Source organism: Crocuta crocuta, unplaced genomic scaffold (assembly GCF_008692635.1).
Source record: "Crocuta crocuta isolate KB4526 unplaced genomic scaffold, BGI_CrCroc_1.0 scaffold72, whole genome shotgun sequence".
Taxonomy (NCBI): domain Eukaryota; kingdom Metazoa; phylum Chordata; class Mammalia; order Carnivora; family Hyaenidae; genus Crocuta; species Crocuta crocuta.
The window spans coordinates 6,360,023-6,383,024 of record NW_027529427.1 but is presented as its reverse complement, the minus strand read 5'-3'; the positions used below and the strand labels follow the sequence as shown (position 1 = coordinate 6,383,024).

Genomic DNA, 23,002 nt, shown 5'->3' with positions numbered 1-23,002 from the left:
CCCCCGAGCCCAGCACAGCCAGGAGTTATGAGCCGTGCATGACTGACCAGACAGTGCGGCCGTCAGAGGAGGTGAACCAGTGACCAGTGCGGTCCCTGCAGCGAGGGTACCAGAGCCAGAGCCAGGGGGCAAGGAGAGGGAGGGAGGAGGAGACAGACGTGGAGACCGTGAGAGACAGAGGATACAGAGGCAGGTGAGAAAGACAGAGAAAACAAGAACAGAAGGATCGAGAAGGGAAGAGAAACAGAAGAGGAGAGGCAAAGAGTCAAAGAGAAGAAGAGAGAAAGACCAACAAATCGGGGAAGAGACGGAGACAGAGAACGAGAGACAAACAGAGACGAGGGGAGAGACGGGGACAGAGTGAGAGACAGAGAGGAGAGAGAGGTGGAAAAGGACAGGAAACGGAGGGGGCCTGGGCACGGAGCAGAGGGCCATACCCGCTCATCCTGCACCCCCTCTCGACTCATCAAGGCCAAGGGGAAGGCAGTGGGCCCCAGGCTGGCCAAACCTGGAGGCAGGATGGTCCCGGGTCCCCCCGCCTGGTGTCCGGCGGCTGCCCAGGACTTGCCCCGTCAGTCTGTCCACCGCACCCCTGCCTGGCCTCCACATCCCTCATCAGTGATGCTCCTAGAGCCTTTGTCTTGTGCCCCCTGCCCAGTGCTCTGAAGGGGGTGGCTGCCCAAAGCCCGGGCACCACTGGGGGGGCAGCTGAAGGAGGCAGCGGAGCAGCTGGGAGAAAGTGGGATCTGCTCAGCCAAGCACGATGGCCTAGTTTCCAGGCCTTCACTCAGGTGACACGCAGTCCGATCGCTCGCTCGCTCGCTCGCTCACTCGGGGCTGCGGCTAAAAGCTCCAGGAATGAGCCCAGAGCCCGAGACTCAGCCGGGTGGAAATGCCAGCCCACGGAGGGAGTGCTGAGTAAATCAGTCTCAGGCCACGGGGGCGGGAAGGACTTCGTGGGAGGGTGCCTGGGCCCAGATCCTCGAGGACCCCTTGTAAGAGTTGGGAGGTGGCTTGTTAAAACACAGATCCCTGAGCCTCGTGCCAGATCTACCCACTAGACTACGTAGAGGTGGGGCCTGGGAATCGGCATCTTGCACAAGCTTTCCAGGCAATTTCTCCGTAACTGAAAACCCGCGGCTGAGCTGAGTGCAAGGGGAGGAGGGGCTCCAGGCAGGTGGAGCCTTTTCAAAACGAGTCCAGCAACTCCCAGGCCACCAGGGCAGCAGCTCAGGGGCACTCGTGTACCCCTGTCAGGCTCCCAGGGGCTGCTTCTGCAGAGCAGTGAGGGAGGAAGGAGATGGAGACGGGTGCCGCGCCCCCTCCACACACGTGTACACACACGTACACACACGCGCACGTATTTGCCGCCTTACTCCCTGCAGTCGCCAGCCTGGGGCATCAGTGTGCAATGCGGGGGTGTCCTGGGGCTCTCGGATCCTGGGGAACAAATCTGAACGTGTTCTGCAAAACCCGCAGATAGGAGGGAAGGAGCTGTGTTGCGTGATGGTAAGGCACTACTGTCTCCGAGGGGGGTTGGGCCAGGTGACCTCGCAGGACCGCCCCCACTCTCGGAGAAGGACCCAGAAGCAGAGAGGGCCCACAGTCAGCAGACCGAGGGCTCCCAGACAGCAGGAAGCCACAGCGCCATTTCTGGCTGGCTGTGGAATACCGCTGGCGCTGGCGATGGTCATGACTGCTTCACCCCTCCTCCCAGCGAACCGCTGCGCGCCTTCCTGGTGGGGCTGAGGTCGGGGCTGGGGCTGTGCTCTCTCCCGACAGGCTGGCCCTCGCGCAGCCCCTCACCGCAGGGCCCTCTGCCGTCCCACAACCCCCCACAACCCTTGCTCCTCCTCTCAGCCTGATTCTCTTCTTTCTCCCCAAGTACAAGTCCAGGCTGCACGGTGGCCCACGTTCCCCCCCCTTCTCTCACTCTTTCCCACACTTTCTCTTACTTTGCTGTGTCTGCCAGCACATGCAATCTCCCCCTCCCCGTCCTGCTCTGCCCCCCAGGAATCCTGGTGGGGAGCAGATGGTTTGACAGTTTTCCAAATCCACCCTGCGGCCTCCACTCAGGACAGCCAATGACATCTGTCCTCTTTGGTCATCTTTAAGGTGAAAAACATCACATGTTTCTGGGCGGTCTTTTCTGGTGTGTAATCTCCCCACTTTGCAGAAGGTGAAACTGAGACCACAGAGGGGTTTGGCTTGTGCTTCCCGCTCTTGTGAGGCCCCTTCCCTCCCCGCCTCCCCCGTGGGGCCATCTCTGCTTCAACGGGGGTCTGGCACCAGTGGGGGAAGCGCCCTCTGTGCTCATATTACTGAGGATTGCTCTTAGTGGGTCACTAAGTGCACCCTGATTTCATCTTCTCTCTCCATCCTGTGTGATAACCATTATCCTGTTGTGAAGAAACCAGCTCACAAAAGAGCTGGCCCTGCAAGGGGAGCTGCACACATCACATTACTTGCCAGCATCTCCCTGGCCAGGCAAGCTTGCCTCCGGCCCCGGTTAGTGCCAATGTGCCCCTGGGGGCAGCTGTCTTACCCAGAAGCCTGGCAGGAGCCAGAGGGGCCCAAAGCGGGGGGGGGGGGGGGGGGGACCGGGCACAGTCACAGTCACGTGCTGGGGGTCACCTCACTATCGGCGGTCAGCACAGAAGCAGTGTGGCCATCCCTCAGTTTCAGAGCTGCCCTGGGTACCCAGAAGCCACAGCAATGACCAGTCCCCGACCCCCTAGGTTCCCCCTTCCCTTCTCTGGTGCTTTCTCTGGTCCTTGGTGGTGACTTTTTTCTTTCTCTCTCCCTCTCTCCGCCCTCCCTCCCTTCCTCCCAAACATGCATTGCCTCCTATGTGCAAGGTGCTATGCTTGGGACCTGGTATAAGTGTCAAGCCACACAAATACAGACCCTATCCTGATGAGAGAGACAAACATTATACACAGAGTCAAAAATAATTATGTCATTGTGATTGTGGTGAATCCTATGTAGGCAAAAGACAGGTTTCCATGAGAGGACAAAGGACATATTTCATATTTTGGAAAGGCCCCTTTAAGGACATGACATTGAGCTGAGACCTGAATGATGAGTAGGGGCCCGACCAAGGGAAGGGGAGAAGTGGGGAAGAGCTTTCAGGCAGAGGGGGGAAAGCATATGCCAAGGCCCTGCGGTAGGAAAGAACTCCCAGGGACCTAGAGAGAGTCAGTGAGGCTGCAATGCAGAGAGTAAAGGGGGACAATGGAGAGTAGCCGGCTGTGGGGCTAGACAGGCAGGCAGGGGCTTGACCAGGCAGAGCTCTGTGAACCACAAGAGGATTTCAGAGTTTAGCTTGAATGCAGGGGGAGACAATAGGGCATGATCAGAGGAGTGATACGAGCCAGTTTGTTTTATGAAGATTTCTCTGGCTGTTCGGGGAGAATGAGTCGAGAAGAGAGGACAGAGAACGAGAATGAAGCAGGGGTCCTGTTGGGATGCTACTGCCGAGGTCCAAGTCAAGGCTGATGGAGCTTGGGCTAAGGTGGAGACCAAGTGAACGGGCAGTCTGAGACACATCCTAGAGGAAGAACTGATGGGAGCAGATGATGAAGGGAAGGTGGAAAGTGAGGGAAAGAGGAGCCAACAGTGAATCTCCAAGCCCTGGCTTGAGCACCTGAGGGCCTGGTGGTGCTATTTATCTTTTAAAATTTTTAATGTTTAGTTTTGAGAAAGACAGAGGGTGAGCAGGGGAGGGAGAGGGAGACACAATCCAAAGCAGCTCCAGGCTCCGAGCTGTCAGCACAGAGCAAGACGCGGGGCTCGAACCCACAAACTGTGAGATCATGACCTGAGCTGAAGTCTGACGCCTAGACAACTGAGCTACCCAGGCGCCCCCTGGCGGTGCTATTTTTTAAGCAGAGCCCATGATGGGGTGGACACATACGCTGGAGGAGAGACCAAGACTACAGATTTGGACACATTAAGCCTGAGATGCTTAATAAGCCTGAGATACCAGTCTAGTATCTACTAAATCATTGCCCTTAGCACCCAAAGTCTTGTCTTTCCTATTTTACAAATTATAACCCTGCCTGGACTCTTCTTTGCCTCTAGTCACTACCCCTTGCCTCTACTCTTCTTTGGAGCCAAATTACTAGGGGGCCTTATGCCTGCTGCCTCTGCAGTCCCTGTGCACACTGTCTCCACGTCTTCAATCCCATTCACCTTTCAATCTGCTGCAGCCAAGCATCTACCTCCAGCATTCCACTGAAACTTCGCCTTTCAAGGCCACACTGGCTGCCATGTTGCAAGTACAATGGCACCAACTTTTCATCCCAGCAGCCTCTGGGCAGCGCCAACACGGCTAATCATTCCCTTCTTGAAAAACTCCGCTCTCTTGCTTCCCTCACACCGCCCTCCCTTAGGTTGACTCCTTCCTCCCTGAAGGTGTGCCTCCTTCTTGAGGGGCCTCCTCCTGCTGCACCTCTACCTTAGGACTGGACCCTAGGCTCCCTGTCCTCTCTTTTTTTAAATGATTTCTTAAAAGTTCATTGATTTAGAGAAGGAGAGTCACACGGGAGGGGCAGAGAGAGAGAGGGAGAGAGTTTCGAATCCCAAGCAGGCTCCACACAGCAGAAAGCCCGACGCGGGGCTCTAACTCATGAACTGTGAGATCATGACCTGAGCCATAACACTTAACCAACTGAGCCACTCCTTTCCTGCTCGTAACACCCTCTCTAGGTGGCCTTACTCATTTCGTTGGCTCCGAATGTCCCCTTCGACAGCTCTTAAGTGTTTCTTGTGATGCATTCACCCTTTTCATTGTATTATTAGTCACCAACTAGTTAATTCTTTTTGGTTGATCTATATTGTTTATAAAAGACAATGTTGCTGAGTCCAGGGGGCACATGCAAACCATCGAGTCTGCGTTTGATTGGAAGTCCACCAACACCCTTCTGAGTGTCCTGGCTATCGAATTCACCTGGGCACTCTGGTCTGAATGGCAGCTACTGGAACGACACTCACAAGCCCACAGGCTGTGCTGGCTTCTCTTGCAGGGAAGTCAGGCTGCCCGTATTTCACCTTGCAGTTGGTGTTTAATATTTTAACGTGTTCTCGGTAAATACTTGACACTATCTGGTTTGAGGGATTCTTCAGATGAAATGTCCCCCGAACCCAGCATCTCCCCTCCCAAATGAATAATACACACATGTTTATTTGGCATAATTTCACGAATTACCCCAGAGAGCCTGAAAGCACAAATATATTCACATGCAAAGACTGTTCCAAATCCTCAACAGCTCGGGAAGCTGTTCCCTGCGATCTGGCCGCCTCTGTTCTCCTCCCGCCCATCGCCTACCTCCTCGCCATGTCTCCGGGCTCCAAGGAGTTCTCCCTCCTGTGGCCACTGCCCAGGCTAAGGGTCTCCTCCTTCCTTGCATTTCTCCCCATGACTGTGACTGCAATAGCCTCCCTAACCAGCCTCTCTGCCTCCGAGTCATGTTCCGGAGCAATCCTTCTAGGACACCCCTTTGGCCCTGCCACTCACTTCTCTGTTTATATTTTTCTTTATTTCTAGGAGAGAGAGAGAGAGAGAGAGAGACAGCGTGAGCAGGGGAGGGTCAGAGAGAGAGGGAGTCACAGACTGAAACAGGCTCCAGGCTCTGAGCTGGCAGTCAGCACAGAGCCCGACGCGGGGCTCGAACCCACAAACTGCGAGATCATGACCTAAGCGAAAGTCGGACGCTCAACCGACTAAGCCACCCACGCGCCCCTCTGTTTATATTTTTCAAGGGCTTCCCATGTCCCTAGCATGAAGCCCAAGTTTCTCAGCCCCATTCACCCTGCTAGCACCCCAGCTTCTGTCCCTTTCGCATGCGGGCTCCCTCCTGCAGTCCGGCTCTCAAACCTGCATGCTGTTGCACATGCTGTTCTTTCTTCCTGCCGCCCCACCCCAACCTCGAGGTCCCTGTTGAGCTATCTGTCTGTCTAGGAGCCCCCTCGCCCTCCATGCTACCCCGGACAGGCCTCTGTCTCCCGCGCCATAACATTTACCTGCCTGTCTTCCCACTCAGCTCTGTGCTCTTTCTGGCAGAGGCAGCTTTTCCCTTCTGCATGCCTGGCGCACATACGAATTCAATAACTGTTCCCGAGATGAATGAATGTGTAAGTGAGAGAGCAGCTGGGTGAATGAACGGGACCTCGAGCATGTGCTCGGCCGGGGTGGGAGCCCGCCCAGTGGCCCACGATTGCTGGGCCTGCTTTGCCAAGATCATCTGGAGCTCACCCCAAGACTGGATGGAACTGCCCAGGAAACGGGCCTGTAGATTCCAGACTACGGGCGCTAAGGCGGTGTGGAGTACGCGGGCTTCCCACTCCCCTCAGCGGCACGTGCGAGTGAGTGAGTGATGAGAGCCAGGCTAACTGGTGCCCATTAATCCGCTTCCAGCCGAGCACAGCTACACCTGTCCACGGAGGTGCCACTGCCGATCCGCGAATGAGTGAATCGGGAGCGCAGCTTCCGTCCGGGCCTCCCTCCCTCTCCATCCTGTGGCCAGCACCGTAAGCACAGATGTTCCCTGCATCTGTATACACAGGTACAATCTTGCATAAAATTGTTTGTTAATACTGATCTGTGTGTGGAGTCAAGTTTGTGTTGCAGGGAAATGAAGCGTCATTCACGACTGTGATCAAAATGACTTTCATCATCTCAATTTTTTTTTTTAAACGATAGCAAGACAGCGTCTGGCAGACAAAGGAACTGACTGGGAGCTGAAAATAGGTAATGATAGCAGCAGGGATTTTTAATTGGCCAGAAGAGACAGCACAGATCTGGAAGGTGAGGTGCACGCAGGCTGAGGCTCAGCAGAGGTGCCTGGGCTCCAGAGGTGGNCACTTGGATTTGGGGAGGAGACTAAGCCCAGGTTTCAGGATTAGGATGGAAAATGAAACCACCCACTGCCACGAGATGTAGGAACCTTGGTTTTATTTCTGCAGTTCTTGGCTCATACAATTCAATTAAAAATATCCCCATCCGCCAGAGAGTTATTTTTGTTAGGCACAACTCATAATATGCCCGACAAAGGTCAAGGCTTTTTGGAAAAGTGCAACGTGGCTCGGAAAATAGAGCAGAAGGGAGCTGACGCAAGAAGACTTGCCAGCGTCCCTGGTGACGACATGCAAACAAAGAAAAATCTCGCCTGGGAGGGCCTCAGACAGGCGGGCTGCCAGTCATACCTTGAGGACTCAGGAGCCAAAAGAACCACCTTTCAACTACCCAAGCAAATTAGAAGTCAATGCAGATGCCTAAGGTGATTTTCCCTTTGCTGGGCCCATCTGCCAGGGGTTCTCATACTTGAGTGGGCATCAGACCCCCCTGGTAGGCTTGTTAACCCACAAGAGTTCTGACTGAGTGGGTCTGGGCTGGAGTCTGAGAATGGATATTGCTAACAACTTTCCAGGGGATGCTGCTGCTGATGTTCCAAGGACCACACTTTGAGAACCGCTGCTCTGTGCCATTAACAGTGGGCAGAGTGAGAAGTCAGGGGGTTGGTGTCAGACACCCTCGGGGTTGAATCTGGCTTCCTTCATTGAGGCTTTTTCAGTTCAAGTCACTCAGCCTCTCCATGCCTCACTTTTTCCATCTACAGAATGGAGCTTACACCTTTAACATCTACTAGGCAGGTGGTTATGAGTTTTGAAAGAGACAATGTGTGTAAAGTGCCTGGTCCATAACAGAGCTTAAGAAATGACAGTTTTCATTAGGCACCTGGAGACCAAGTCTGAGTTGACATACCAAGTGCATAAGTGAAGTTGAAGTCCCTTCTAGCATAGGTTTTAGACCCTCTCCCTCCTCAACAGTTAACTCTGCCTGAAATTCCATCTCTAGACATTCATCTATCGACTCCTTAAAATGCCCATCTATTACGAATAGGGGAAAATGGATCTAGGTCAGACCTCTTGAGATTTTATGAATCAGTTTCTCAGTCCCACTTTCTTCTCAGATGAGCAGAGAGAACAAAGGTGAATCAAGCCACGGGATAGTACTTGATTTCATTCAATCAGCCACTGGCCAGGGGACTAGTCATTTCTTCTCTCTGGGCCTTAGTTTCTTTCTTTTTTTTTTTTTTAATGTTTTTTTTTTTATTTATTTCTAGGAGAGAGAGAGAGAGACAGTGTAAGCAGGGGAGGGTCAGAGAGAGAGGGAGTCACAGACTGAAACAGGCTCCAGGCTCTGAGCTGGCAGTCAGCACAGAGCCCGACGCGGGGCTCGAACCCACGAACCGCGAGATCATGACCTAAGCGAAAGTCGGACGCTTAACCGACTAAGCCACCCAGGCGCCCCACCTGGGCCTTAGTTTCTGCCCGGGTGAGATGAGAAGGCAGGCCCACCAGGCCGTGCAAAAGGTCTTCTAGTGCCACACTCCACCACTGGGGGCCAGCAAAAACTACAAAGCATTTGGACCACACGTCCCTCGTCCCTCGAGAGGAGGATGGTGTCTCGGGCCCGGGTTGTAGAACCCTTGTATCTGCCATCATCGATCTGAGCCGTTGGTTAGCTCTGTGACTGTGGGCAAGCTACTTAACGTCTCTGTTCCTCCGTTCCTCCGTTTGGCACAGATCAACAGCACTCACCTCACAGAGCTGCTGTGAAGATGGAATGAGATTTTGCATGGATGGGTCCGGGCACAGTGCCTGCTGGGACACTGCGAATGCCTGATACATGTGTTCCGTCTCACAGCCTGTCCTCGCAGCTGGCCATCCTAAAATCCCCAGGAGAGTGTAACTCTCAGGGAGCCCCTCTCCCTAGAAAGCTGCTCCCTGGAAATCCCATTTCAAAGAGTCACACCTGGTATCACACAGGGACCGAGAGAGCCCTCCAGGACTAGGGCCCGAGCTATCGGGAAGGGGCTGGGTGGTAGGTCTTTGTGCGAAAGCTCAATTTAGATGCTAACTGACCAAACCAAAGGGAGTCACCACTCTGGACTTGTTCACCCCGAACTTGGTGTCCAAAAATCTTCACTACAGGAGTAAGCGGGTCTGAAATGTTCATGACTCTTTACTGTTAAGGAAAATCTCTCGTCTCGTGTGTGTGTGTGTATGTGTGCGTGTGTACACGTGTGTGATGGTGGAGGTGGGGGGTGAGGGAGAAGGGCACTGGAGAGCTGAGGGGTCAAAATCATAAAGACTCCACTTTTGGAAAAGACCCCCTCCTTCCCCCCCTCTGGGTGGCCACAGTGTCAAGCTTTCAAAGAAGTGGAAATAACCCCAAAGTCTATCCCTGCCTGCCCGGGTCTCTTTCCACCCTCCTCCAGACTCACAGGGGTCTGCATGGGTCCCAGCCTCCTCTCTCCTTCCTGGTGGAATTCCTCAAAAATAAAGCAACTGTTCTGAGGTTACACACAACACAATGGGCAGGACATTCTCAAGTAATTTCTTCCTAGCTGTGAAAGGCTAGTGCCTTCCAGCCTGTTGAGTCTGACAATCTGTCTTCATTTCTGAATGTCCCCTAAGAAGAACAAATCTGTTACACTCTGGCCAACACATTTCCAAGGAAATGAAATAATGCAACCTGACTAAAATGTCAAACTCTAATATTGAACAAAAAATGGGAGTAGACACAGCGAGAGAAGGAACACCCAGGAAACTTCTGGGAACCCAACCCAAGAGCTGCCCTTCGTGCACTGCAATGCAAAGGACAGACGCCGCTGCCTCCCTTGTGTATGTGATTCACAGTGGAAAAGATCACCCAGGCCAGAAAAGAGACCGCTCACAGCCAGCATGGAACATTCCTCCATCCGCTGGCCTTCAAACCTGCTGAAGCGAACATTTCAGAAGGGAAATAGAGCAGAGCCAAATTTCCCAGCCATGTGAAAACAGAGAGAGAAGTTTCCAGCACCAACGGATCCTAACCCCAGCTGATGTCTGGCTCCCTCTGCTAAGCCAACAATGCCTCTCTCTCCTCAGCACTAGAGAGGACTTCCTCAGAGTACAGGATGGTCCCCAGACGAGCTCTCCTTCCCTTCCCCAGCAAGCTCCAGCATGTTCTTGGTGTCTGGTGAGTAGGCCTGATCCCAAACCAGATGTGGGTGTTCTTAGGTTTACCTGGCCAGGGTGAGGAGGTGTTCAATGCCTTGTGCTTCCAAGTGGGACAGATAATAACAGAAATAGCTAATATTACAAACAACTTCCTAAGCATCCATCACTGACTTAAGCGCTTTACATGCATTTGAAAATTTTAATTCATATGACATGGGTAATATTATTGCCATTTGACAAGTGAGAAAACAGGTTGGTTTCTCTTTAAAAAAAAAAAAAAACAAAGCTGGGGTGCCTGGGTGGCTCAGTCAGTTAAGCGTCCAACTCTTTGTATCTGCTCCAGTCATGATCTCAACATTCATGGGGTTGAGCTCGGCATTGGGCTCTGTGCTGACAAGTGCAGAGACTGGTTGGGATTCTCTATCCCTTTTTTCTCTGCCCCTGCCCCACTCTGTCTCTCTCTCTCTCAGAATAAATACACAAACTTAAAAAAATAAGGTTAAGAAAACTAAACCTTTCCTAGGTAACCAGGGGGATAGATGGGGCCCTTTGAGCTCAGAATGCCTTCTGTTATTATTTGATAAATCCTGGCTGGACAGATTCCTCGCTGGAGTGCATCTTCTATGGAAACAGGGTGCTAAGGGATAAAGAGATCAGCTTCCAAGAGCACCAAGGTCAGATTCTGGAGGTAATGTCACCGCATGAGACATAGGTGCTCAGACTCAGGTCAGCAGCTGAAGTGGATTTCATTCCACCTGGCCCCCCTCTCGTCCTTTTCTCCACGGGCCCACAGGTGGTCACGGTGGGGGTCCCACCCCGTGCCCTCCTAGAGGCTTCCACCCTTGCCTCTTCTTGCCTGGCTGCGTCTTGGAGAGTGCTGGGGCTGGGGCTGTCTCAGTCTCCAAGGGGATGGGTGATTTATGTCCTTTTATTCAGCCAGCAGCTTTGTACAGAACAGACTCTACACGCTGAATGTCACCAGGCGGGGGCAGGGACGCTGTGCAGAATCCCAATGAAGCCTTTCCAGCCTGAGCGAAATGGCACCGGTGACTTTGTTATTGTGTGTTTTTTCTGGTGGGAGGAGGAGGTAGCAGACCCTGCGAGGTTGCGGGATGGCTGGCTTGGGTGGCTGGGACCCCCCCCCAAAACCCCCGTGTCTGGCTCCCCCGCGAGTGCCTGCCCCTTCCCGGCTCTCCATCTCCCGCTGGCGCCCCATAGGAGACAAGCCAGCCAGCCAGCAACACGCACTTGGGTGAAGAGGGCTCCTTTCCGTGGAGCTGTTATGTGCAGCGGCTGAGTGGGCCAGGGCCTCGGCACCAGGGGCCTGCATCGCTGCTGAATAAAACACGAGGGACTGAGGCATGCACTGGGGCAGACTGGGGCTCGGGGCTGCACTCCACTCTCCTGAAACCACAATGCCTGCTGTAGGCAGGTTCCTTGGCCCTTCCTTTCCTTTCCATACTCCTCTCCTCTCTCCCATTGACACCTGGGTCTTTAAGTTCCCCAGAGGCCACAGCCAAGCCTATTCCTCACTGCCCCCATCCCATGTTCCCACACAGAGCAGGCACTCAACGTCCGTGGAATGATGGAGAACTCTGGTCCCCCAGCACTGCTCTGGAGTCCGTGGGCTGCTCTGGGATGCGCCGGGGGCATGACAAAGCATGGCCAACAATTCTGTAGGATCCCAAAGGCACTGGGGAATGGGAGAGACTACAGAGTCACAGGAGTTGAAGAGACCTCTGAGAGCACACAGCCTGGCTCTCCCACTTTACAGGTGAGAAGACTGAGGCCCAGGGTGAGCCTCTTCCCAGCACCAGAGGAGCAGAGCCAGGGTTCAGAGCAGGCCCTCTCAGGCACAGCTTTCTCCTGCCACCACACACTGCCCCCTCATCTGAGCCTGATGCCCGCCTCAGCTGCTAGCTGGGTCCCCAGAGGGCGCCCCTCCTCAGCGCAGGCTGCAGCGCTGGTCTGTCTCCAGTCCCCACACTGAGTCCCGGGGAGGGTGGCAATGAGTTTGCACTGCGCTGCGGAGGTACCACCAGGGCTGTGTTCCTAGCACTCCAGGTCACCGTGGGCCTAGCAGGTCAGATTTGCAGGGCCAGGCCACTCGGGGACCAGGGGACGCAGAAGAGACCACAGTCAGCCAGGGCCTGTGAGTGAAGCCGGCACCTCTGCCCCTGGAGCAGAGAGACAAAGCAGGTCACCCGGGGGCGGGGGCAGTTGGGAAGAATGAAAGAAGGCACAGCACCCCACACCCCCTCCAAGGGAATGGGGGAGTAGAACTGGGACAATAGCAAATGAAAAGGCCAGAGAGATGAGGCCGGTGGAAAAAACCAGGGTGAGGAAGGAGACAGAAAACTTGATCCTTCTCCTCTTTCTATTATTTCCTCAGGGCCCCCTGCATCACGGGGGTGGTGGTGAGGAGGAAGGGGAGCCTGAGGGAGGGGCGAGGAAAGGAGGGGGGAAGGAAGCCCTGCATACTTATGAGTTTACTTTTCTTTGCAGGCACTCAAAGCATCTTAAGACCTCATGGAGAGGGGCGGGGGCTGGTTGTCCAAAGCTGCTGAGAGCCAGAGGCAGGACCTGAGTTGTGTCAACTAAGGGGCATCTGGGGATTTCATGGTCCCTCAGATGGGTCCAAGCCCCTGCACTTTGGACTGTGCTCAGACAACTGGTGAATTTAGGGATGTGATAGGGATTCCAGAGGACAACTGGTCTACCCCTCATAACCCACCCCCTCCACTCCACGGGCATGGAAACGCAAGCCCGGAGACACAGCCCTGAATCTGCTCCAAAGCGGAAGCCAGGTCTCCGAGCTCCCACTCCAGGGACACTGACCACCTTGCCAGTCAGCCCATGCTCCCCGAGCAGGAACCCCCTCCCCCGTGTAGCAGCCCCTTGCTGTTCTGAGAAAGGAAAAGGTTTTCTCAGAAACATTTCTGAGGACCCACTTGCGCTGACTACCCAAGAGAGAGGGGCAGGGAAGTGGGGGCGCTTCTTATAGCATGGTGACTTTCAAGAAGGAAGTGAGCTTAAGGGGGCCGGAGCAGGCTTCACGGGGCCTCACCCTCTCTTTGCCAGGGGAGAGGTGGCTCCAGGGCCCCAGAGATGCCCCCCCCATACCCTGTGGCTCCTGGGGTGGCCAGGAGTGTGAAGAGACTCTCAACGTGCCCACACCTCCGCGTGAACAAAGCTGAATGCTAGCCAAGGCGGTCCCCACATCCTGCCCCCATCTATTGATCTCGGTGGAGAGCGTGTCTTTAGGGAATCACACTGTTTTCTTGCTCTAAAAATCCTCAGTCTAACTTCTTATTTCTGCCTCATGTTTGCCTCCACCAATAGGAATCTGAGCCCGTGGGGGCATCAGGCCAGCCTGTGGGGGCCTGGAGGCTGGGTGTATGGCAGCGGGAGCGTGGGCCTTGCACCAGGCAGAGATGGCCCCGGTGCAGACAGAGTCCTCTTCCTTTCCAGACTCGTTCTCTTGCCCGAGGGTAGCAGGTAGGGAGGACTTTTTGTCGCCTTTGGCCATTCCTGTACCCCTCGTTCCCTCAATGGTGCCCTGCCAGAGCACACTCAATAAATGTCTGCGGGACTTCGGAGGGGGAAACAGGCTGGTCAAGATATAGCGATGGGCCAGGACTCCAGGGATCTGGCTCACTCCCCTGCATCCTAGGGTTCCGTCTGGGTGGATGGGCCAGGGAGGGGGGCACTCACTCCAGCACATCGCGGTTGAACTGCTTCTTGCTGTTGCCCAGGAACTCCCCGATCATCTGCCGGCTGAGGCCCTTGCGCTGGAGCAGGAAGTGGGCCACTCCGATGGGGGTGTCAGGGATGAAGCCTCGGGAGATCAGGAACTGGATGCCTTTGTCCGGGTTTCTGGTGGTGGGGGTGGGGATGGGAAGAAGGAGTAGAGAGTGAGCCAAGGCCATCCATGACTTCTTTCCTTCCTTTCTCCCCGCCCATGGAGCCCATAAAAGTGCCTGGAGGTTTCTGGGAAGAATTCCTAGGAAATACTAGGATCCCTTCCATTGCAGAGGGGCTCTGGATCTGAAGCACCTCTCACCGGAGCCTCGCCTTCCTGAACACCCCACCCCCACCCCCACCCACAGGAGTGAAGGTAGCATGGGGAGGGAAGCGCTTGGAGGAGGGCTGGCCAAAATGAGTGAAGTCCAGAACAGGTGGAGAGGTGTTCCTTCCATGTTCCCTGAGGGCCCTGAGGCCTGCCACAAAAGGCCCTCCTCCCTGTCTGTATTCTGTTGTATATACTCAGTACCCAGCCTAGAGTCCAGAGGGAGGGTAAGACTGGGGAAGAGAGGTCAGCTCTCCTAGCACACTGTCCATAGTGTCCATAGAATCCTGCTCTCCACCATGTACTTTCTCAGGCTCCAGTCTCTACGTGTAGGGGTGGGGGTGGGGGTGGGTGCTGTGTCTTCAGGCAAATGTGCTCACAGTGTGTCCTGCAAATCCATGGTGCTCCCCAAACTGTGTCTCACCAGTTCAGGAGAAGACAAGTGCAGAGAGAGAGGGTCAGCATTTAGAACCTCTTATATATAGCACTTTGACATTTTCAGGATAACCAAGCACGTGATTGTTTTTCTAGCAGTTCGTTTTTATTGTATTTTACAGACCTATCAGCCCACAACACGTCGGGTAAAAACCCAAACTGGCCCTTGGCCACAGAGAGTTTGAGAACCACTGTCTGAGGGATCCCAGTGTCTGTGCAAGTGTGAGTGTGCGCGCAGGAGTCGTGTTGTGGAGGCATGAGAGAGCAGAGGCTGGGCTCACCAGGCGGCAGCCTGATGCGGAAGAAAGAGCAACGGACGGGCAGCCAGACGGGCCTGCAGCTCCCCAGATACGTCACCATCACCGCGTGCAACGCGCCTGACCTGTGTGAGCCTGTTTCTTTTCTGTAAGATGGCACAATAATGCTATCTCTAGGTATTGTTCCGAAGTTTGCAGATGCTTTATGCAAGGGGAGCCATGAACGGGAGCTATACCACCCCCCCACCCCCCCCAGGATACAAGCTTCTTGAGACCAGGGGATGCATCCTACTCATCCTTGTGGTGGTCGTGCTGTGGTAGGTAACAGCTGAGTGAATAAATGCACATCCGTGTGGCTGGAAGGGATGTTATATTTCCTGGCTCAGGGCTCTGAAGGAAGGGGTGAATAGAGGGTGGAGACTGCTGATCCTATACTTGAGGTTTCCATGGGAAGGGCATGTGCATACTGCTTGCCACCAGCTGTATACATTCTAGTTGCAAGGGCAGTTCTGGCTGGGGGCGGGGGGCGGGGATCTGGCCGGGGACGCCATTTTTCTGCTTCCATTCTGTTCCCTTTCACCCCTTATTCGTTGTCTCCCCATTTTATCAGTGTCCCTCTCCTGCCTTTAACCTGTATTCCTTACTCTAGGTCTCCTCTCTCTCCCCCCACTTGCCTTTCCTCACTTCCTCCGTGCCCATCCTCTCCCTGACATCATCCCCAGAAGGTAATGCTGTTTCCCTAACTTGGTGTCCTACCTGAATGACTTCTGCTCAATCCTCATACCGTCTATACTATTATTTATGGACTACTGTATTTTCTTTTAAATTCTCTCGCTTTTCAAGCCCTAGCTTCATTGCAAGCGATAATAGTGGCGAAAGTAAAATACGTTTGTGACCATGAAAAATAAAATGTGTATTTTCACACAGTATCTCGAGGAGCAGGCGTGGCCCAAACGCCACCTGGGAGGGCACTGGGGTGATGTGGACAATCACCTGGCACCCTGCTCACCTGTAAATGCAAGTCCGCCCCCGCCCCCACCCCCGCCCCTGCCTCTTCTCTGCGTGCGGCCCAGGACTCCCTGGGGCTCCAGGGCCGGTGCTCACTCACATGTTGAAAAGGTTGAGGCCGATGCGGTAGAGCCGTTTGCGCAGCGTGTCGGTGGAGAGCGTGGGCGACTTGCAGCTGGCGGGGTTCTCGCAGTGGTAGCGCGGCAGGCTCAGGATCATGGCCTGCAGGGCCTCCTTGGAGGCTGAGGCCGAGACTTCCGAGCCGGACTNCCCGGGGCTCCACCCTGCTCCGCTCTGCTCGCAGCGGGCTCCGCCGGGGCCTGGGCGGCCTGCGCGCCCAGGCAGTTGGCCACCGACAGAGCCGTGGCAGAGGAGACAGAGATGTTCTGGTTGGCGATCTGCACGGTGACGTCGCGGAAAGCCATCATGAGGGTGCTGCCGTGGCTCTGGGGCAGGCCGGCGGCCTCGGCGGCCTCCTCCCCCGGCGCCGGGCAGGCACCATCGAGCTCCCGCATCTCAGCCTCCAGGCCCGGTGGCCCCGCGCCCGCGTGCAGGGCCTGGTGGAGCTGGTACGCGCCGCTCTCCTGCAGGGAGCACATGGTCTTGAGGCTCCAGGTGCTGAGGGCGTCGTCGATGGACTTGGCGAGGGACTGCACCTGCTCGGTGAAGGAGTCCTCCAGCTCGGTGAGCGTGTCCGCGAAGGTCGGCGGCAGGGAGGGTGAGCGCACCAGCGGCAGCCGCATGAGGCCGTAGCCCTCCATGAGCGCCTTCTCGGCGGCCAGGCTCTCGGCTGTGGGTGCGCGCACCTTGCGCAGGGAGATCCGCCGGGGCAGGCGGCTCTCCAGGAGGGAGTTGCGGATCTTCTCAAAGTTCTTGCTGAGCTGGTACTGGCGGAAGGCGGTTTGGATGGTGCAAGCGGCGCGCCGGGATACCAGGTGGCCCCCGTACTTGTGTTCTAGCATTTCAATCTGCGAAAAGAACCAGAGAGGAAGGACCCAGTTAGGACTGGAGTCCCCACCTAAGCCTTGGTGGGGCCCGGCAATGCACAGCTGGCGGGTACCGAGGGGCTAAGTCTGAAAACTCCTAGCATGTCATGGCCTGAGATGCCAGATACCTAGAGGGGTAGAATGTGGGACTGGTTTCCAGGGGTTGGCCACGTCCTGGGGGCAGGGGACAGGTGTGTTGCTTCTGGTAGTCAGATAATGCTGTTGTCGTGGTTATTTTTAATTTTTTAAAATCTTTAAAATTTACTTTTTTTTAATGTTTATTTATTTTTGAGAGAGAGAGAGAGAGCACACACGGGGGAGGGGCAGAGAGAGACGGAGACAGGCTGAAGCAGGCTCCAGGCCCTGAGCTGTCAGCACAGAGCCAAGGTCGGGGCTCAAACTCATCAGGTGTGAGATCATGACCTGAGCCGAAGTCAGAGGCTTAATGACAGAGCCACCCAGGAGCCTCTGTGGTGGTCATTTTTAAATGTTCGTATCAGGGATGCGTCTGGAAACACTTATGAGTGACATACGTGACATCTTGAATTTGTATTAAAATACCCCATCAAAAAAAGTGGAACTGGTAGATGAAACAATATTAATGATCTGGGAGTTTACTAAAGTAGTCTTTCTACTTGAGTGTATATTTAAAATAATAAAATTAAAAATTAAACAGAAATACTGAAAAAATAAAAAACAAACTAAAAAAAAACCTTGCCACTATAACTGTTCACCTGCCTTCTTCCTCAGCATTCCCATCAGTGCGTTGCAGAAATTCCTGGCCCAGGATCATCATAATGATTGAGATTGGGGTTTGATTAATTCTGTGTTGCCAGTACCCAGCCTAAGGGCTGGCACATAGTAGATGCTGAATAGATGAGATGTGAGCAACCAATAACATTTCACCATGTTTCCCAGGAACATGAAGTGAAACAGACAGAAAGGCCAATCTCCTCCCTCAGTACCATGCTTCAACCTGCCTCCTGCCCCGCCCGGCTCACCAGGGACGGCAGCTGGAGTGACACAATCTCACAACCTCAGCAATCTCCTGGGCTCCCTCTTTGTGGGTGACCCCCCCCTCCACTGCTGGACCAGCAGAGGCACCCTTCTAGCCCGGGAACTCTCACAGATACAACCCGAAACACCGGGGACAATCCCAGGTAAAAGGAGATGACCTCAGTCTTGTCTTCAGCTCTTCCGCCTCGCCATTCAAGGCCCTTCCCAACCCCAAACCTAGTGGCATTATGCTGTTCCTCTTCCCAAATCCAGCTGTCCTTTGGGAAGATAGTTGGGAAACTTCAGCTTATTAAGGTTTGAGTGGCCAATAAGGCCTCCTATATGATTCCCCTCAGAAGTGTTTGCATGTCACAAGGTACAAGGCCTTAAGAAGAATGTCTTCATGATCCTCATGGGGCCTTCAAGGTACTCTTAAAAATCATACCAAGTGTATTAGTCAGCTATAGCTGCATAACAAATTACCACAAGCTCAGCAGCTTACAATAATACCCACTTATTTGCTCATAGTTATGTAGGTTAGAAGTCTGGGCATGGCTCAACTGGGTTCTGTGCTTGGGATCTGACCTGGAAGAAATCAAATGTCAGCTGGGACTGCAATATCACACAAGGCTCAGGGTCCCATTTCAGGCTTATTGTTGTTGGCAGAATTCAGTTTCCTGAGATTCTAAGACTGAGGTCCTCACTTACAGCTACCCGCTGTTCTCAGCCAAATGGTAGTTTGGCCTTTTAAGGGCAACCAGAAGAGTGGCTCTGCGGCTTCACCTCCTTTAAAGGGTTCACCTAATTAGGTCAGGCCACCCAGGATGATTTTCCTTTGGATTAGGTCAAGGTCAACTGNTCTCTCTCTCTCCTAGAAATAAATAAAAAAAAAAACATAAAAAAAAAAAAAGAAGTGATATCCTATGATACTCCCTAGTCCCATTCCAACTCAAGGGAAGGGGATAATAGAGGGTGTGCACACAGGAGGCAAGAATCTGGGCGGGGCATCAGGAATCTGGGGGCCATCAGAATTCTGCCTATGGGATTTTATCAAGCACCCACGATCTCCAGAGAAACATAGAAGTTTCTGATATCTCAGAGGCATTTCATTGCTACTTTTGCAGAAATCATGTCAGAGGGGAGAGAGCTCAGCTCAGTCTCCCTGCAGAACTCTGGCAGGCTCCCTGAGCTCTGGAATGGAGACTGGTCTTAACTAAGCAGGAGAGTCCTCCAAAGAGAAGTTATAGACAGTGAGGGAAACTGACCACTTAACTGCCTCCTCTGTTAATTTCTGTTGCCCTCTTATCCCTCCTCGAGTCCCATGAAAAACTGACGCCAGGCAGGAATTCATATTTCTTTCTCACCTGGACTATTCACATTTTGAGGGAAACCCTAGGCCCAAGGGCATTCTCTTCAGGTTATGAGATGCTATTGGCAACAGAGGGAAGGTATGAAATCCCGTCACCTGAAATGTTTCCAGAATAGTAAAGATGTCCATCCCCCTGGCACAATATCATCCTACCTGGAGGCAGAAGGCTGACTGAACTAACCCTAGGAGACTTCTACCAACCAATGTCCCCAGTGTCCCCAAGCAGAGAAGAAGACCAGATTTAAATATCTTGAATCTGGTTCATCAAATCCTCCACTATATTGTAAGCCCCATGAAGACAGAGACTTTGCCATGTTCACTGCTTTATCCCCAGTGCTTGGAGAGTGCCCAGCACACAGTAGGCCTTTAATGAGTATTTATTGAATACATTAAAGAATTAATTGCAAAGTTATCTTTGTGACTCTCAAAAATCTCCTAATTAACCCATAACTTTCTTCTCCTGGAGCTGATGCATTTCACTTGTGTTTCCAAACTCCACTGTATCACTGGCCCCTTTCCACCTGCCTATAGACCCTCCCAGATCTCCCCAGGCTAAATCATAACTCCTCTTGACTCCCCTGCTCTGGGGCACTAGCCCAATGTCTTTCTTTCTGTTTTCCACCAAACCTCTTGGAACACTAGTCTACACCCTCTGCCTCATTCCATGAGCAAATGGTGAACTGCTGATCCAAGTCTGTATGCCCTGAGTCTCCAGGGTCGGCCTCCTGTTACCACTGCTCTTCTAAAATGACTCTCATGAAGGTCACCAGAGACCTTTCATCATGAAACATGATGGCCCATCCTCAACCTTCCTCCTCCCTCTTTTCTGCAGCTCTTGGTATTTTTTATCACCTTGAAACTCGGACCTCAGCTCTCATGACCCAGTCTACCTTGGTTTGCCTGCTTCCACACAGAACTTCCATCCTGTATTCTGGCCTCAAAATCCCTAAGCATGTCAGTTACAAGTCGTATGAGTGCCATCTTGCATTCTGCAGACACATGTGAATTATTTTCCCATGCACTTCTGGGCATCTTCCATGACTTCTACATTGGAAGTCATTAGAGCAACCTCTGGTAGCTGATAATAACAACTAATTAAGAGGGAAAGTATCTCCAGCAGAGCCTTTGTGGCAATTCTACAGCTGTCCTGCAGGCTAGTATCTTCTCACCTCTTGTGTGAGAAACTTGTCCACTATTACAACTTCACTGTACTTTAATGGGCTGATGAACAAGCCTTAGGGGAGATGATCAGTCCCAGATCTGCTTCTTCCCTGCTGGTTGACCTTGGACAAGTTTCCTAACATCTCTGACTCTAAGTTTTCTTATCTGTTATGAAGCTAATCCTGCTGACTCTGTAGCCTGTTATGAGAATTGAGTGATTTCATATGAAATTGGCACATAATAGGTGTGCACTAAGTGGTAGCTATTTGATGACAATGATGATTAGGTGAGTGATTCTCAGATTTCAATTCCTAGGCTTGATCCTAGTCTTGCATTTCCAACAGCCAATGGATCCCTTTGTTCACCTATACGAAGCCACTGTTTTGCCCCCAACAAGATGTCTTTGATGTCCTCCCCACATCAGCTCTTGATGATTTCTTTATTTGCCTTGCAGCACTTCGGCTACTATGCTTTCCAGTCTGAGAACCTCGCATTTGTCCGTGTGTCCTCCTTCGCCCACCTTCTGCATTCGTCAGCCTCAAAGTCTTTATTTGACCACCTGTCCCACCCCTACAACCTTTTGCATCATCCTGACCATTCCATCAGACTGTTGCCACGTGGGGCTGTCTTTGACTCCCCACTTGGACCACTCTGGCAGCCTCCCCACCGCCTCACTGCTCCCTTCTCACACCCACCATCCACCCTATGCTACATTACCCTGATCAAGGTTCTTGAAGAGCAGGTACGAACACAGGCCTTCAGCTGCTTGAAAGCATTGCCCAAAATAAGTATATAAATATTTCCTGCTGGTCTTCCGACCCTGAGCAATCTGGCCTCAGCCTACCTCCCACCTTCTACTACTACATCACGCCTCTGTACATGCTGGGCTCGACTCCTGCTCCTCCCCCCGCCCACACGAGGCTTTCCTGCTCTGAGCATTAGCTCAGCCTTGTCCCTCAGCCCATGACATTCTCCCCTTTCTTCAAGACCTGCCTCAAATGGGCATCCTCCATGAAGCATCCTCAGTTCCCTAACCAGACAGGGATCTCACTGCTTCAGGTGCTAGTGGAGAATGTTGTTTCTTACTTCTTTCTGATGCCCAGTTTTCTCCACTAATCTTTGTGATATTTAACTAACCCACCCTTCCTTCTCTCCACGCCCCCTACCCTGATTCCAGTAGAGCATAAGTTATTCGAGACCCCTGATCCATGGACAACACCTAGCCCAGAGCCTGGCAAGACGCAACGGCTCACTATGGCATTTGAATTCAGATGTTGGATCTTTTCCATTTGTTCCAGTGCGTTTAACACAACCCTCTCCTGTTTATTCCAGCCTGAAGCCTGCTGCAGCCCCAGCCTGCACTGGCTCCTACTGTTTCTTTCCCATCCTTTGCAGCTGCCCTCCACGCTCTCTGTATTCCCACAGACTGTACCTTATAGGAAGGATGGTATTATCTGTCGCTACATTCCTGGTGCCCAGTGTTGAGCCAGAGCCATGGTTAGGGCTTAATAAATGTTTGTGGACATGAACTAAACTCAACCCTGTCTTATGTCCCAGGAGAAATAAAAATCTAGGCTCTCTTCCGGATCCGGGCTTGGGGTCAAATGCTGCATCCTCCCCCTGCCCCCCACTCGCTTACACACACATACATTTCCCTCCCACAGGGCTCAGTAATTTGGCAGTGTCCCAGGTCAGATCTGTCCACCCAACCTGGCCCTCCCAACCCTCCTAGCCTTTTTCTTAACCAGAGCCAGGTCAGAGAGCTAAGAGAGTTGGATATGGGGGGTGGGGGGTGGCCCCCAGGGTGAGGAGGGGTCTCTGCGCTCACAGGCCTAAGAGCAGCTCAGCTCACTTCTCCCTAAACCCCATGAATCATGGGTAATTGTAGCCTCGCTTCCTCCCAAGAGAGCAATCTCTCTGCTTCTGCCAGAAGAAGCAGTGGAGGGGGGCTCAGGGGGCTCTGTCTGTCTAATGAGCCTCTCAGTGTTAATTAGAACATGCTCCCTCTTTTCAGGCTGCTGCAGCAGCTGAGCCTGAGAAGGGCCACTGAGAGATGGCCACCAAGTCAGGGTGAAGGAGGAAGAGCAGCTAGCTGGGGGGCTGCCATGCTGAGGAATGGGGAAGCCAGGCCAGGGTTGGGGGTGGCTTTCACATGTGAGCAAGGATTTCCTCTGATCCAAGATTTCCCAGCTGAGAATGTTAAAGCATTACATGGAAGGAGCCTGCAGAACTTGGCAAGGGAAGCCTTATGTGAGGCTTAGGAGCAGACAGTCTAGGGTGGGGAGAGAGGAGCTGGGAGAGGCTAGGGCAGCCTCCAAGGGGAAGCCGGCTTGCACTGGGCAGGCTGTGAGCCCTGTGTCTTCCCTGCATGCCCACGTCCCTGTCCAGCTGTCCAAAATACAGCAAATGCTCAACACAGCAGGGCACTGAGACCTGCCTAGGAGCAGGGCTGCTCTTGGGAACCTCTTCTGACTACAGCCAGCTAGGGGTCTGGGAGGCGGGTACCACAGCTCAGCTACTCCTGGATCACAGACACTGTCTCAGGTAGAGCTGCTGCGGGGAGCCTGATGTGAACCCCAGGTTGGGCTCCTTGCTGTCTCCAGTGCTCCCACAGAGCCCTGTGCACTGCTTCCTTGGAACCTACCTCTTCACTGGGATGAGGAGGCTGTGGAAGACTCTGGATAAAATCAAGGACTGTGGAGTCCCAGTCTTG

At 53.3% G+C, this 23,002-nt stretch overlaps 1 protein-coding gene across 1 annotated transcript in view; it reads right to left on the bottom strand.

Moving 5' to 3' along the window:
* Nucleotides 1-23,002, bottom strand: part of IQSEC3 (IQ motif and Sec7 domain ArfGEF 3) — a 109,661-nt gene that overhangs the window by 24,566 nt on the left and 62,093 nt on the right. The window contains 3 exon segments of the mRNA XM_077759026.1: nucleotides 13,723-13,884; nucleotides 15,878-16,047; nucleotides 16,050-16,745. Of these exon segments, the coding sequence (XP_077615152.1) occupies nucleotides 13,723-13,884; nucleotides 15,878-16,047; nucleotides 16,050-16,745 (1,028 nt within the window).